Source organism: Apodemus sylvaticus, chromosome 20 (genome assembly GCF_947179515.1).
Source record: "Apodemus sylvaticus chromosome 20, mApoSyl1.1, whole genome shotgun sequence".
Classification (NCBI taxonomy): domain Eukaryota; kingdom Metazoa; phylum Chordata; class Mammalia; order Rodentia; family Muridae; genus Apodemus; species Apodemus sylvaticus.
The window spans coordinates 17209622-17226893 of NC_067491.1; the positions used below are offsets into that span (position 1 = coordinate 17209622).

The 17272-nt window shown below is 45.6% G+C and overlaps 1 protein-coding gene across 4 annotated transcripts in view; it reads left to right on the forward strand.

Moving 5' to 3' along the window:
* Rab3ip (RAB3A interacting protein) overlaps positions 1-17272 on the forward strand; it is a 43242-nt gene that overhangs the window by 8179 nt on the left and 17791 nt on the right. Inside the window, exons 2-5 of one of the 4 annotated variants that reach the window (XM_052165040.1) lie at positions 1641-1702; positions 3793-4073; positions 5541-5799; positions 13707-13802. In XM_052165040.1, the coding sequence (XP_052021000.1) occupies positions 3823-4073; positions 5541-5799; positions 13707-13802 (606 nt within the window). In that variant the 5' untranslated portion in view covers positions 1641-1702; positions 3793-3822. Of the gene's footprint in view, positions 1-1640; positions 1703-1762; positions 1783-3792; positions 4074-5540; positions 5800-13706; positions 13803-17272 lie in introns of those variants that run through there. The other 3 variants (XM_052165041.1, XM_052165042.1, XM_052165043.1) reach the window with 3 other exon arrangements.

A 17272-nucleotide genomic window follows, 5' to 3' on the forward strand; every position in this document is an offset into this window, starting at 1 on the left:
CTTACTTTTTCATGATTATGCTACCATCTTTATGTTAGGCATTTTTATTTTCAGAGATTAAAAAATTAATATTCATATGGTTTCCTGTAACCTTATTTTTTTTCAAACCTATTTTTAATGATGGTTTTTAAACTCTTTAACCTCCCTTTTAGCCCACCAGCCGCAGGGGAAGTGGACCTGTTCCCCGTTTAGCAACTCCTGCCTGTGTTATCTGGAAGTTGGCAGTTGAGTTCACAGGTTAACAGCGGCAGCTCTATCACTGGCAGACACTTCCCAGGTCCACCAGCAGTCCAGTTTGTTAGAGTCGGCGTAGCAAACGCGAATCAGCAGCAGTGACAGCCTAGGAGAGGCAGCAGGGCCTCAGCCTCAGCACAGGTCAGCAGGAGGGACCGGAAGGAAAGCAAGAAGTTCTCAGCTCTGCCTCTCAGGGAAGAGATCAGCAAAGATGCTAGACCAACAGGCGTTGCACAGCTCCGTGTAGCAGCCAGCCAGCTCTGTCTCCATCATGCTGTGGAGTCCTATTTATAGCCTCCAAACATCACATGGCCTCCACGTGTCTTGCCTCAGCATTTGCATCCAGTCAGCCCGAGACTGTGGAAGAGGCAAGAAATTGCAGCAAGGGCTGGAGAGATGGCTCAGCGGTTAAGAGCACTGACTTCTCTTACAAAGGTCCTGAGTTCGATTCCCAGCACCCACATGGTGGCTCACAACCATCTGTAATGGGATCTGATGCTTCTTCTGGTGTGTCAGAAGGCAGTTATAGTTGTACGCATGTACATAAATAATTAAAAAAAAAAGAAAAAAACACCATCAGAAGGTTTTTGGTGCGTTTCCCTCTATGGAGTCCTGACAAATGCAGTTCAGCTAAGTAAGACAATACAGTACACGCGTGTTGTTAGCAACGAACCGTTCATTACGTGTCCTTTCCCGTGCTTGCTTTAGCAGAACATCCTCTCTCCTGTGTCTGCTTCAGCGAAACATTCCTTCACGAGTCCACCTCAGCCTTTCACATCCGAGTCCACTTTAACGGAACGTTCCTTCACACGTTCGCCCCAGCAAAACACCACCCAGCCGACTTTCCAAAGATCCCTCAAATTTCCACCTCGGTTTCCAGTTCACATTCAAACCCGTAGAATACAGTGAGAGAAGTCTGGCCCCGTGCCCCCGCTCTGCTTTTGGCTTTCCCTCCTGCTAGAGAGAATGCTTTCGGTCGTGTTTGTAGCACAGCCTCCAGTTCTGACTACCTGTATATGTTTTACAGTGTATGTGTTCCTGTACACATAATAAGTGTGTGCTTTTACTCCCCTGTCCTAGACTTAGAAGTCGCTCATGCAGCGGTGAGCAAACCCGACAGGTCTCTCTTTGATCCCAGCTTCCCACTGCACAGTGGAAGCTGCCTCCCGTCCTCCACACGCGTGCTGTGGTAAATGTTTTTAAAAAGTAACTTACCATACACAGCTATCCTTCCTGTTTTAAACTCACCAGCTCATCCTCACGGCCGTCCGCGGCAGTGTGTAGGCACCGAGCATCTTCAGGCACACAAGTAGCTCTGAGGAATGAGGCTGTCCTCACCTTACAAAGTCAGTCTTCCGCTCTGACTAATGATGCATTTATCTTTTCTTGTTTGTTTGTTTTTCCAGTGTGCCTGTTTACCCTAAGAGCATGCTGGGTCACATGCTGCACGGACCTGCTGTTTCTCTAGGTATTGCCACACTTCCTTCCAGAAGATCTATTGCATTTTGCATTCCTAGAAATTAAGATGCTGTTATATCTTGTAATTCGGTGAGCCTTTAACGTATACAAAGTCGAGTTCTACACTTGTGGGATAGAAGGAAGGGTTGTAGTTACTGGCGAAGTGTCAGTTTAAATGCAGGCTGCTGCCCTTGCTCTTGCTTAACCGCCAGAACTAGGTGGTAAGAACCCTCAGCTGAAGGAGGACACCCCACACTGGATAGGGACAGAGAAAGGCTGGCTCCGAGCTAGAAGTGTCCTTCCTGATTGGCTAGTACTGTTCTTAGAGCAGGAAGGTGTAGTCTCCTGGGGGGCGGGGAGGGGCGTGGAGGGCGTGGGGAAAATCAAAGGTCTGATCCAGCTGTGGCTCCTGCAGGCTAAGTTCAGACCTGCAAAGCAGGACACGCCCACTGGGGGCGGGGCGGGGAAAGTCAAAGGTCTGAACCTGAGGACTTAGGATAGGAGAGGCTGGTTGGGAAGAGAAAACTGCCCTCCAGGGTGGGAGAGGGTGAGATCCGGGAACGGGCGGGTGTGCACAGGGAGTCTGTGCAGACAGGAGATCTGTACATATGGCAGAGGTTTTACAAAGCCAGTTTAGTGTGAACAGGATGTAGAGGTTTTTAACCTTACCATGAATTAAGTAGTGAACTGTATTCAGAGGGAAATGAAACATACTTTTAGTATAACCTCTGGCTGTATTTTGTGTGAGAATTTTGTAAAAAATGGAAATTGTTCTTTTTGATAAAAAAATTAGGAAGTATCTAAGCTTTCGTTTGGCACAGTAAATATTTTGTAGTGAATAAAACTTTGAGGTCTGAAATTTCTGTTTGCTATTAATAAATGTGTTATTAGTAAATTTGCTTGCTTTGAAGTTGGGTGTTTACAGGTTTAGTTGGTAAGATTTTGGTTGTCCATCCATGGCCGTGTAGCGCGACATGTGATTTTGAGAAAGTATCAACATTGTGTCTGCCTCCTTCTTTCTGGGCCTGCTGTACTCTTGTTCTCTACTGGATATTCTTTTAAGGCTTTTTATTGGTGACAGGGATAACTAAAGTTTTCAGTTTACAAGTGCGTGAATACTTTTGTATTTTGTGGAAGAAGTGCTTGTACGCAGCTGGCGCTTGGATTTGAAGCTAAGAGTCATTCAAAGCCATCCAGGAGCTGCGGCAGGAGGATTGGAGGGGGAGTTTGCACTTCTCCCTGCAAGGAAAACATCAGAGACTGGTGTACAAGACTCTGTTACAACTAAGACAACAATTTGACAGAGACATGTCTTGTATTTTTTTTTTTTTGTATAAACTTTGTAAAATTATTGAGCAGTGCCGTACAGAGTATTTTCTGATGTAGAAATCAGAGCATACTTGTTATTAGTGGCTGTGAAATGAGCGTTTCACAGGAGCACAGCACTCGAGTGCCTTATGGGACTGTCTGCCTCAGTGCTCACCACGGGCAGGAGATTCTGATGATGATTTCATGATTAGCTGGGAGAATATCCTTGGACTTAGCTGTGTATATGTCCATGCATCTGTGTACATGCAGTGACTCAACATCTCGGGCTCAGAAGTGTTAATGCCTGATAATGGGGCTGTCTCGTAGGAACTCTGAAGTTCTTATGGAATTTGAAATGTTTTCAAGATGAAAACCACTGGTTTGTCCAAAGTTGCAGTGGAGGGATGGAATAGTAGGTTGAACCTAAGGCTCTCTTGTTCTAAATGGGAGGTGTTTATCTTAATGCCGTTTCTGCTGTTTCTAACCAAGTTTATAGATGAAATATATGTAGAGGAAATTAAGAAACCTTTTCTTCCTTCCTCATGCCTTTGAATCGTACCAACTGAGACAATGTTTCTACATTTCCACATCTTTCCCAAATCACTTCTGTATATTATTTTACCATGAGATTACTTTGAAATGTTAAGCAGTTAGACTTTTGTTGTTGTTGTTTGTTGTTTTAACTGTATTTTATTGTAAGCTTATAATTTATATGGATTATTTTACAGCTTAAGTATTTTGATTTTGTTTTGAAGTAAATCCCTAAAAATAACCATGTTCTTCTGTGTTTAGCTTAGGTTGTCTTATGATGAGGCCTCTGCTATGGCTAACGACCCCTTGGAAGGCTTCCATGAGGTGAACCTTGCTTCACCTACTTCTCCAGACCTCCTTGGTGTGTGTGACCCGGGAACCCAAGAGCAGACTACCTCCCCGAGCGTCATCTACCGGCCACACCCTTCGACGTTATGCACCGCCCCTATCCAGGCCAACGCCTTAGATCTTTCTGATCTTCCCACACAACCCGTGTATTCATCCCCGAGGCATCTAAACTGTGTAGAAATCTCTAATATCAGGTAGGAGGCTACCAGCACTCATACTTTGGGTTACTGTTATTTTTAAGAGTTGGCTTGCTAGTCTTAAATTATTCTTCTTAGAAAATTTGAATAATAAAAGCCAGGAATTGGCAAGTTTAAGCAGATGACCAGGCCAAAAAATGTCTTAGGTTTAGCATGTTACAGGATATCTGATCACACTGTGAACCCTGAGATCGTGTTATTGATTGAAAGAACCCGTTTCTAGTTGTGGTGTGGCTCAGCCCCAGCACACACCTTTAATACCAGTATTTGGGAGGTACACTCCTTTAATCCCAAACAATGAGGGTAAAGTTAGTTTGTTGAAGGAAGCATCGATTTTGGAAAGTGATGTCTAATGTAGTGGCCACAAAGTGATGAATCGGAGAAAGAGTTGACAGCATATGCCCCACTCTCAGGAGAGAGAGGAGAGGGAGGCTGCGTGGGGGGCAGTGCAGAGAGCAGAGGAGGCGGTTTTATTGGGGCAGTTGTACAGAGATGGGTTTCAGAGAGAGAACAAGCTAGAGAATGGGAAGGAGCCAAAGATTAGAACAGACTGTCAGAGTTGTTGGAGGCCAAACAGAGCGAGTCAGGAGTAGGCGAGAAGCCAGACTGACTCAGTCAACATGGAGAGGAGTCTGAGCCACGACAGCTGAGTTCACCAGCCAGCCAGAGTTCAGAAAGAGCTAGAAAGGGTGAGCTTACTCAGCAGCAAATCTCAGGCCTAGGCTGGCTAGAAGCTTCCAGGACTAGGCCTAGGTTGGCAGACTGAGGTAGTAACTCTCTGAGATGACATTTACTACAGGCAAATAAAAGTTACTTTTACATTAGCAGGCCATATGGTTTTTTTGGTTTTTTTTTGTTTTTTTTTTATAGATTTTATTTGCTTTTATGTTTTGTATATGGTTGTCTAGCTTGCATGTGTATCTGTGTACTACAAGTGTGTGGTACCTGTGGAGGCAAGAAGGCGGCATTTCATTCGCCGGAACTGAGTCACAGATGACTGTCAGCCATCATATAGATCTCTGTAAGACTAGCAGGTGCTCTTGCCCACCGAGCCGCCGCTCCAGTCCTGGCCACACAGGTTTTCTTCCAACTCTAGAGTTTTATTTATACGGTGTGAAAGCAGCTGTTCCAATGAAACTTGTGGCCATAGAAATTTCATATAATTTCTGCAGGTCCGTTGGTTTTACTGATCTCTAGTCATCCATTTCTGGCTTGTAGGCCTTAGGAAAACAGGTGGAGACTTGATTTAGCCTTTAGGCTGCAATCCTTGACTCTGACCTTGAGAAATAGCGTGCAGGAGCACTTTCTGTGGTGATGAAGGTATTCCTGTGCTGTGCAGTGTAGGTGAGAGCCCCCAGCCGCATGCCTCTTGAGCACTTGAAGTGTCTCTGGTACGAGGACCTGCTGTTGGTGAGATGTGGACTGGGAGTTCACTGCGACCTCCTGAGCTTTCTCTCCTTACAGCATTCATGTTCCGGACCCAGCAGCATCGGTGGCCTCTGTGGTGGCAGCCGGGCTCACGAAGTTAACCCCAAGGAAGGACAGCTGTAATGCAGAGAGGGAGTTTCTGCAGGGCGCCACTGTCACGGAGGCTTCCACTGGCAATGAGGACATCTTTGGATTGAGCACAGATAGCCTGTCCCGTTTACGAAGCCCATCTGTTTTGGAAGTTAGAGAGAAGGGCTACGAAAGGTTAAAAGAAGAACTTGCCAAAGCTCAGAGGGTAAGAAACCACGTTGTCCTTCCCTGCAGTGGTAGAAGTGCCTGCTGGGGGCTCTGAGCAGCCTCCCGCTGGCCCGTGCTCTTCAGGATGCTGGCCTTGCTGACCTGGGGGGTATCCTGGGTCTGTGAGTTACCCCAGCATGGAGAAGCTGCGGGGTAGGAACCGGAACAGCGAGACCCTGAAGCTGTGAGCCGACTGCTGTGTGTCTTGTTTTATCCGTAATACTGTTTCATGGGTTAAGTCCCACATGGATTACACGTGGCTGAATTATGTGATTGGCTTTTGGGAGTCACTTCCTAGAAGGCCACCAGTGTAGGTTGTTTTACTTGGAGGAACTGTTACAGTAATGTCATCATTTTTTCTCCTGCTAATTGTAAAAATTACCTGTATTTTACTTGGAGAATTTTCTTTCCGTAATAATTTCTATTTGTCTTCAAATTTATGGCCAGCTCTTATTATTCCCTTCCCCCCAAACTAAAACAGAATTACAGAGAGAACTCCATAGCATTAGGAGATAGGGAACATATTTATTTGTGTGTGTGTGTGTGTGTGTGTGTGTGTGTGTGTGTGTAGGGGGATGGTTATCTGTTGTGTGTGCAGAGGCAGAAGACAGCGTGGGCGATTTCCTCTGTCACTCCCTGTCTACTCCTTTGAGGCAGGGTCTCTCCTCGGACCTGTTTTCTTGTTTAGGCTAGAAGTGCTCCAGCACCCCCAATCTTTCTGTGTTCTCTTCATGTCTGGAGCTGCCGGGCTGTTAGAGGCTTATGCTAGGATGCTAGACGCGTTTCATGTGCTCTGGGATCAACTCTGCTCCTCACGGTCATGAGTTTTTAACTGTCTTGCCCTCTCTCTAGCCTCGGAAAAGCCTTAAATGAACAATGTTATTTATCAGCCTGAAAATAAAAGTAGAGTTCAGACACAGCAAGGAGGAGACTGGCAATGGAAAAGCCTGTGACCAAAATCCAGTGACGTCAGCAAGAGGAAGGGAAATGCAAAAGACAAATACGGAATCTTTAAAACATCAATAAAATTGACAAACTTCTGGCAGACTGACAGAGAAAAAGAGACAGTTTATCAATATGAAGCGTAAACCAGGGATTGCTCCTGACCCCACAGACAGCAGAAGGACAGTTGGGGAGGGAGTCCGTGTACATGATTCTGTCAGCTGTGGTCAGATACTAATTTGTGTTGTAAACATTGAGGAGGAACGCCGAGCACTGTCTGTTTTACGCCATGACATTGTTCAGACGTGTATCTGCCATGTAGCTGCCTGGCTGCTTCTCAGGAACACAGCTTACTTTTATTTTCCTTTATTTATATTTTCTGTTAGTGCCTCTCTCCTAGATCCATTGAGAATCTCTGAAATCTTTAGTTTGTAGTATCTGGAGCTGTATTGAAGTAACTGAAATGATTATGTTGTATTGAGCATGTACATAAAGAATTTTATTAGAATGATTATAATACAGTTTTAATATCACCATAGGACTCAAGTTTTGAGGAGAACTTGAAAATATTTTCTAAATTCTGACAACTTATGTGTGAGAATTATGTCACTGACCTTTTGTATTCTGATGACTTAGCTGCTTCGTGTTCATCCTTTTAACTCGGTAGCACTTTTTCGTTTAAAGTAAGTCTTGCTTCTTATCCCTTTGTGATGTGTGACCTTTAACTGGTGTGTTTAGGTTGTCTGTACTTAATGCAATATTCTTAAAATTTGGCTAAGTCTACTGTCTTACTGTTGTATTCTGTTGTTCTAGTTGATCTCTGACTTTACTCCTCCTCTTGCATTAATTCATTTTTGATAATTTCAGTCTTTCTTTCTTTGGCTCAGTGGCTAATTTTTGAGTTAATTGAGTAGTTGGCTTACGGTGAACAGCTGTAACTGGTCACCTCTGCTGAGTGGCGCACGGAATCTTAGATGCGGGTTTCCTCTTCACTTCCAGCTCTGGGCAGTGAATTTCATACACTTCCTTATATATTTTAAATCTCACCACACACTTTCACTTTGCATTAAACGCTTGATTGTTTTAAAGAGATTATACATAGCCGCTGTTCCCTGTTACTCTTTTATGTGTATCTAGATTTCTAACCTGCATTCTAACCTTCCTGTTTGAAGGGCACCTTGACCATGTTTCCTGTCCATGTATGATGTGGGGACCTTCTTTTATATGTGAAAAGGTTCCCTTTTACTTTAGTTTTTCCTTTCCTTGGGTCCAGACTTGAAGGCTGATGTATGTATTCTCTCTCTGAGTATTGAAGGTTTTCTTCGTGATCTACCAGCACATTGTTCTCACTGGAAGTTCGGGTCACCCCTGCCGTCTGCTGCCCTGTGTGTGACGCGTTTTCTGTAAGCAGTTCTGCTGTGATTTTCCCTTTTAGTGTAGTTTCTTCAGGGCTGTGTGTTGTCTGTGTGTGCATGCATGGATGTGTGCATTTGTGCATGTGCAGACACACAGGTGTGCTGTGCTCTTGAATCGTAGGGTTTTTTTGTCTTCATAAAATTTTGGATATTTTGGCTTCAGTTTCAAAAATCTTTCCATTCCTTTCTTAAGTCTCCTCTTTTGAACTTCTGTTATCTGTACATTAGATTGTGGGGTTCTGATCCTTTTTTTAGATTTTTCCCTTTGTGGATAAGGTCTCATAGTTCCCAGAGCTGGTCTCTCTGTCTGCAGTATCTAACCTGCTTTAGACTCCGTAGTTTTCATGTCTAAAGTCTGAACCTTTTAAATGATTGTTCGCTTTGTTGCCTAACGCGGCCACTCTCACCCGAGCTTCTTGAGGGCCCGGTTTAAACTTCCTAACGCTTGATGTGCTCGCGATGACCCCGGGCCCCCTTCCCCTGCTTCCCACCTCTGGGGGCCACAGTCTGTTGACAGGTGCCCACTGGCTTGAGGATTGTCTCACGCACCTTGTCCTAGGTGCTCGGTTGTGTCAGGAGGCTGGTAAGCTGGGCCCTGTTACCCGCCCTTGAGTAGAACTGGAAGCTGTCCCCTTTATAGTGCGACTGCACTTGCTCCGGTGACTCCTCTCAGAATCATCTTCACGTACACACTGAAGTTATTTTGAGCTTCACCAGGAAGAGTGTGCATTTTGTTTATGATTGTATCTAAAGTGTGTGACAGTCTTGCCATACTTTGTTGATTAAGTGGATTGTGTATATGGGCACGTAGACAAACTGTGTGAATAGGCACATATGCATACTATACTAGAGAGGGTTATTGCTAATATCTTATGAGCAATACAACCTCTTAGAAACTCAGAGTTTCATCTTTTATGTATGCCGTACTCTGAAGTAGAGGTTCATATTAGATGGGTGGTCTTAAGTAGGAACCTAAGTAAGAGGTCCTAAGTAACTAGTGACCCATGTTCTTCTGTGTTGGGCTTTGTAATCTTGTAGTACAGAGCAGCCACGGGCCAGCAGTAAGTCCACAGAGGCTTGAACTGGGGAGCCAGTGTGGGACTCAGAGTTGTGGGGTGGCAGGGTTACTGTGTGGTTCTGCTGTTGTCTGGCCTGTCTTCCCCAGGTTGTTCCTGAAGATCAGCTTGGACAGAAGAAGGGCTTTAGTATGTCCTTATTAAAATGTGGTTTTTCATATCTCACCCCAGAGCTCCTGAAACAGGGTTATTGTGTTGGTGCCTAGAAATAGGCATTTCCCATAAACTCCCTGTGAATTGTTACAGTCACCAAGAACGAGCCCTTCTGGGGTAAAGGGTTAGTGTCAGGTTTGATTCCTCCTGAGAAGAGAATGAAATTGCTTAGGAAGTAAACTGAACAGGAAAGCTTGCAGCCAGGCGGAATCCCCAAGAACGTGCCCCATTAGTTAGCATGCCCCTATTATAATATTGTAGCCAAAGAATGATGAACATTACGAGGCTATTTCATTAACATAATTTTGACTTTGTAGTGTGCAAGAATAAACCAGACATGACCCTGTGTTTATTTTGGCAGGGTTTGGTGGTGTATACCTGTGATCTTAGCACTCAGAACACTGAGGCAGGAGAATTGCTGTGAATTTGAGGTCAGTCTGGACTACGTAGTGAATTACAGACTACTTTGAACTAGAGTGAGACCTTGCCTTAAGAAATAACCCACACTAAATTAAAAACATTGAGTAGTTGGACAGAACAGATGTACGGGTGCCTCAGTGACTCTGCACTGTCTTCCTAATGTCTGAAGTTGACCTGGGTTTTAACATTGTTACCAGTTGGGCAGCAACAGGACAGTTGAGACGCCTACCCTACTTATGCATGAGTTTAATCAGTGCTGCTCCTGCTAACCTAGTTGAGTTGGTGCTTTATTGTTGATTTTAATTACTAGGTGAAATACCTTCAAAAGCGTCTCTGTAATGAGGTATCAAAATGGAAACCCAGACTGACAGGCTAAGAACCTGTCAGCTTAAAGAAGCACTGAGTCACGTTTCATTAACCGCATGTTTCTTGCTGTGTATGAAGTATGTATCATATGGAAGATTACGAAGGCCAGCTGGCCACACAGCGTGGCTGAGCGGTAGTAAGCACAGGCTTGGTGTGCCAGAGGCTTGGGTGCTTCAATCTCTAGCCCTGGGTGGGGTGAGGGCCTAGCTGACCAGCCCACCATGCCTGTACAGCCCCAGCTCCTTTGGGAGGAGGCTGAGCTGCAGAAGGATTTTTGGCCCTAAGAGACCTGGGACCAGTTTGTGGGACATAGCAAGACCCCTTCTGGGAATGCAGAGAGGATGAAGTCTTGGTGTTGTTGAAGGATGCTTATTATAGAGCCCTGATGTTCTGTGTAGGCGAACTTCTCCTTCCTTCTCCACATTTGCATTCTAAATCCACGACACTGGCCTAAAACAGAGGAATTATGGAATTACTGTGATCTGTGTCTCCAGTGGGTTTTGGGTTTTTTTTTTTAAGCTTTGCCACACTATACAAGTGGTGCATCCAGAATGGCCACCTGCTGGCTGCTTCCTGGATTAGAACACTTCAGCGTCTCCCCTTCTCTTTTTGGTGGCTTTAAGGTGAGTCCTGCTTCTTACTTTGCCTTTCAAGGCTGCTCAAGGCAGGTCATCAGCCGGCTTTTCTTTAGCTCCACCCTCCACCTTGTCACCCACCGAGACACTGCTTCACCCTCTAATTCCCTGATGACACCCGTCCTCACTTAGAGAGTCCCTTGTGAGTCTGCCGCGAGCCCTGCTTCCCTCAGCAGAGTGGGACTGCGTGGGAACCTCAGGTTTGCTCTCCAGATCGTCCCTAGCACCAGGACGGTTGCCTGACTCACTAACATGAAGCTAGCGTTCTTAGGAGGGAAGATTGAATAGCCGTGTTACCATGCAGGGCACTGGTAAGGAAGAGTGCAGATGGTAAAAGTACTCACACGGGGTATGCACGGTGCCATGTCTACCTCATTCGTGGTTGGCTGACCTGGACCTTGAAGCAGACAAAACAAAGGTCATTTGTGGGGAAAGAGTCCAGATGGATTGGACCAGGCTGGGGAGTGGAAGAGAGACCGACCAGACAGGCTTGACCCTGTTCCCAGTGTGACTCAAGGCCGAACTCTGCAGACGCAAATAGCACAAGCTCTTGAGGGCCTTTGGTGCTTGGGCAGCGTGACGCTGCTGTGGTAGGTGGTCAGAGGCTGGTCTGGAGCCCTGCCTCAGTGAGTGACAGGCACATCTGTGGCTGCAGTTGTCCTGCTCCTCAGGAGCACCTGAGTGCTCACTCGAGATTGCCGTCCTCAGCCCTGCAAAGGATCCGCGTCCTCTTGTAAGCTCTGCTGCTGTGCTTTGTGTCTAGGATGTGATGCAGCTGAGGACACGGTGTGCAGCTGCCTCAGATGAGCTTCTCACAACGTGCATATCTCACAGCTGCACTGCTCTCCTCCACTGTGGGTGCTCCCCACCTCTGCCCTGGGTGCTCCCCTTCTCCTCTGGATTGTCACTTCCCCTACCCCAGCTGCTCTCCTCCTGTCCGGGGATGCTCACCCTCCTCACCTCCTCTATTCCGGGTGCTCATCTCCGCACCCCCCTGCTCACCTTCTCTACCCCTGGTGCTCCCCTTCCCTCCTCCCCTGGTGCTTACCTCCTCCCTCCAGGTGCTCACCTCTGCCCCGGGTGCTCACAGTTCCCCTCCACCTCCCGTTTCTCCCCTCCCCTCCCCTCCCTTCCCCTCCCCTGGGTGATGATCTGTTATATGCACTGACCACAGTTACCTTTTGTCTAATAAAAGATACCTTAACTGCTTCAGAGTTTGGGAAATTACAGATAAAGTCCTGAAAACGTCTGTGTATGCATGTCTTCAGCTCTTTTGTGTCCACTTCTGGGTCTCTGGGTCCTGTGAAGTAGGAGGGGTGCAGGTGTGGAGTGTCAGCATTGCGCTGTAGGGTCAGAGCTCTGTATCTGGTCCTTGCTCATCCGTCTGCCCTGGCTGATGCTTTTCCCTTAGCGGGACGCTGGCTGTGCCGGGGCCTTGCTCCCCACCCACTACCTCTGCCCTGGGCGAGCTCTGGGCTGTGCTAGCGGCCTGCCGCCTGCAGGATGGAGCTGCTGCTTGTGTGTACCCACAGGCGAGGCCTGGGAAACCTTCCTGCTTTTCCATTTTTCTCAGATTTGTTCTTTCAGTTTTCTCCAAAGTTAGAGTCCTCGTATTTCGAGGTATTTGCGATGAGTTGTGTTTGAGAGTCTCACTCTGTTGACCAATCATTGAGGATACATTCTCTTATGTCCTGAGACCTGCTAGGCTCTCTTTTACCAAGCTTTGCTGAGATGATTTAGCATTACGTTCTGATGTCGCAGGATGTTTGGTTTTTAGGAGTTGTCCTTGGGAGATTAAACCCTAAGCTGCCTCCACAGTCAGAGCATGACTCACCGTTACAGACTCAGAGTGACTGTGAGGGACCTGTTTCTTACATCCTTGTTTGAAAGGTTAACATAGGGTGGCTGACTGCAGCATATAAAATCCAGCAGTTTGATGGTTTAATAAAATAATGGTGTGTTTGTGTGTCTGTGTGTGCACGTATGTGCAAATGTGTGGAGATCAGAGGTCAGTAGTGGATGTCTTCTTTAACTGCGTTCTGTCTTCTGACTTGAAACAGTCTTCCCCTGAGCTTGGAGCGCACCCGCTCTGCAGGCTGCTGTGAGTTCTGAGCAGCCGCCTGTCTGTGCCTCCTCACCTGGATCACAGGCTGCACGGCTGTGCCTCCTTACCTGGATCACAGGCTGCACGGCTGTGCCTCCTCACCTGGATCACAGGCTGCACGGCTGTGCCTCCTCACCTGGATCACAGGCTTGCACGGCTGTGCCTCCTCACCTGGGGTCACAGGCTGCACAGCTGTGCCTCCTCACCTGGATCACAGGCTGCACGGCTGTGCCTCCTCACCTGGATCACAGGCTGCACAGCTGTGCCTCCTCACCTGGATCACAGGCTGCACAGCTGTGCCTCCTCACCTGGGATCTCAGGCTGCACAGCTATGCCTCCTCACCTGGGATCACAGGCTGCACGGCTGTGCCTGGCTTTTTCACATGGGTTCTGGGTCCAGATCCAGGGCTTTGTGCTTTTATGGCAGGGGCTTTACTGACTGAGCCATCTTCCTCTTTAAATAAACATTAGAAATTAATTAATTTTATTAGCATTAATAAGCAAAATTGAGAGAGATACATGCTTGGTAGAAATAAGTGTGCTTAGAGAAAAGCTAAAGGTCATAGTGGGTTTATGTGATATTCACAGGTAGTCTTTGAATGCTTATGGAAGAAATATATTATAACATGTTGGCTTAGTTGTAATTCTAAAGTTTGTAATTTAATGTAATTCATTTTCAGTATTAACACATAGGAGATGGTATAACATTTTATAATTTTATTAACTATTATATAATCTATACAGTTTCACTTCAGACTGAAGAGATCTAAAACAAAATTATCAATTTCTCATAGGAATTGAAGTTAAAAGATGAAGAATGTGAGAGACTTTCGAAAGTGCGAGATCAACTTGGGCAGGAGTTGGAAGAACTCACAGCTAGTTTATTTGAGGTTGGTCTGTTTACATTGTGGCCCAGAGCAACATCTCAATTGTACGTGTTGATAGAATTGGTTTGTGAAGGCGTCTTGAGAAGGGTATGGGTGGCTTCATGTGTGTTCACAATACCTCTGAGCAAGACAGAACAAAATCTTGAAGGAAATGTAGTCTCTAATTTAAAATCGTGTGACGAGGGAATAGGACCACAAGCTCATCAGTGTGGGTTCTGCACAATGTTAACAATGTTGGTGTGAAAGGAAAGGTCAGTAACCTTCGTTTTAAGGTTTACCAGTTATTTAGGGCTACTTGAGGTTTTTTATATTTTTAATTTTCTTTTATGATTGCAAACCCTTGAGGTGCATTCACTGCAGCGGGTGATCTGAAGAGCATGAGGTGGAGCACCTTCACTGGCGGCTTGCCGTCAGGACCAGGATTCTACCCAGGACAGGCAGAGGTAGACAGATGCTCACTATTGTAAAGGACTGAGTCACATGACACTGGAGGGTGTCACATTCCAGGACTGTGAGGGGGGTTAGCAAGCCAGTCTGAGCCTGAGAACCTGAAGAAGCACGCTTGAGGTCTGAAGGACAAACGAGTCTTTCACTCGCTGGAAGGTGGCTTTTGATCTGCTCAGCCTCCTCTGCCATTGACTTAGTGCCTCCGCCTTGGGAGGTGCACCAGCTTGTTAATCAGATCAAGAACCCATCCCAGGATACTGGGTGATAAAACATGAAATAGGTTTGTCGCCCAGATGCTAACTAGGGAAGAAAAGTAACTCTGTTTTCCAAGTTTGTAATTTGTACATGTGTGTGAGAGCAGAGATCACAAGTGAGCACGTGCCAGGCTCAGGTGATGACAGCTAAGTGGAGAAAAGGACAGAACACATAAGTCACATGAGAAGTGTGACACTAATGCACAGGTTAGAAATATACTTATGCCTTGAGTAGTGAAAGGCACTACAAACACTGACATTTGTTTTGGAAACACAATACGGAAAGAGTGAGCTCTGACACCAGTTACAGAGTGCGTGGTGAGTGTGGGCAGATGGAAGTCACTGCTAAAGCAGCGTTCTAACATGGGAACATCTGGTTTGAATTCTCATAACCTAGGTTTAAAATGTACATTAGATAGACACAGGAGAGGAAAGAATCAAAGCATGCCAGCATGTGTACACATGTGCAAGCACACACATACATATGCACACACACAGATACTGCACCAAACAACAGCGAAGGAGAGAAGAGGAACAAGGAAGCTGTAGGACAGAGAAAACACAGATTTACAGGGGAGAGTAAGCCTTCCGTTACTTTAAATGTAAACAAGCCAAATTCTCCAATCAAAAGATACTGGGTAGATTCAGCCTGTGAGCGAAGGGGTGGAGAAGTATTTCTGTGCAGTGGTGAGGAAAAGGAGGCCACTTTGTGTTTGAATTGTACATAATAGACTTTCAGTCAAAACTTTGTTAAGAGATAAGGTCATTACATAATGACAAAAGGATCAGTTGATTGGATGATACAGTTAAGTATCAAAGCACCAATTTCAAAGCACCCAGATTGTAGCTGTGACTGTTTAGATAGAAAAGCAAGCCAGAGTGGCAGGGTGGAGCGACCCAGACCAGATGCCCCTAGACACGCCTACATAGAATGCTCCACATGGCAAAGAATCCTCCATCTTCTCCTGTGTACATGAAATACTGTCTGGGATAATTCCTGTTACATCACAAAATTCATTATAAATCTAAAAAGGCAAAAGATCCCCACTGCTTTTCCGTTTTTCTCGGATATGTTCTTGCAGTTTACCCACAGTGAGGCCTGGGAAACCTTTCTGCCACAGTTAGATCTAATTAGAAATAACAGTAACACAGTAAGCTACACAAGTATGTGGCTACTAAAACACTCTGCACTGTGGGTTAAAGACAGAGACAAAAGGGAATTTGAAAAACTTGTTGACAAATTGAGAACACAGCATAGGAGATGCAGCAAAGGCAGTCCTAAGAAAATGACATAGCAGTAAATGCCTGCAGGACAGAATCGGAGGACCCCCAACTGGATGCCACCACCCCTGAGGAAGCTGAAAAAGAGCAAACTGAGTCCCAAGCGAGCAGGGGGAACGAAATACTGGAGTGTAAAAGGAGCAGAGAGAGGAAAAAAAGGGAAAATATCAACAAAAGTAAGAGTTGGTTTTGATTAAAAAAAAGAAATTAACAAGCATCTTTTACTAAACTGAGGGAAAAAAAGAAAAGTTTTAAAAAGATAAAAGAAGAGCTGTACTGAAGACTTTTTAAAGGCCATAGAGTCCTTTAAGGAAGAACATACTCTAGTCATAAACTACTCCAGAAGAAATGGAGACATTTCTAGAAATACAGTTTATCAATAAGGAGGGAAGACGGCAGAGAGAGTTGGAAGAGACAATGACAAGTTTGCTAAAGCCAGCTTACCGACTGAGAGCAGTCCGGAGCTAGATGGCCTCACACAGACAAAGGGAGCGTCACCAGCCAGTGACCCAGGGTAATGTCCCCAGACGCTCAAACCGGAGCAGAGGGTGGTGCCCAGCAGGGAGCGCACCCGTCGGCAGGCATTCTGTGACGTCAGTGCTGCTGTACCACCAATGTCAGTGACAGTTACATGAGAAAGCAGACCTATGGGCCAATATTGAACCTTAATACACAAAGTTGCAAAAATCTTCAATTAAATACTAGCAACCCGCTTCCAAAAGCACACCTGAAAACCACACACCATGGCCCAAGGGTATCCTTAGAATGCAAGGATGATCCAGCATCAGCCGGTCAGTTCGTGAGTCAGCTATGATAAAAGGGAACGGAAACGTGGTGGTCTCAGTAGATGGAGAGAAAGCATCTTACAAAAGACAATATGATAAATCTTCAACAAAAGAGCTATTAGAGGAATGCTATTTAACATGCTGAGGACCAAATATTAAACACAGCTATACCTAATCCCTTGTAAACAGGAAGCATCTCCTCTGTGATCTGGGACAAGCCAAGGGCTTTCCGCCCCAACACTTCTTCATGTAGGACTAGGGATCGGGGTCACAACAGTTCCACAAGAAAAGGAAGTAAAATGAGGTCTGCAGACAACTGTCATTTATATAGAAAATCCAAAAGATTCAGGAGTAAAAAGAGAACTAAGAAATGAACTTCGTAAAGTTTGAGATTAATCAAATCAATGTTTATATACTATAAATGATTTGAAAAGGGAATTAGATAAATGGTTTCCCAGAAGCATCCACAGCAATCATTTACTTAGAAATAAGCAAGCCGGGCGGTCGTGGCGCACGCCTATAATCCCAGCACTCTGGGAGGCAGAGGCAGGCGGATTTCTGAGTTCGAGGCCAGCCTGGTCTACAGAGTGAGTTCCAGGACAGTCAGGGCTACACAGAGAAACCCTGTTTCCAAAAAACCAAAGAAAAAAAAAAAAAAAAAAAGAAAGCAGTGGTTGGCGCACTGGACGTTGTGACAGGTTGATGT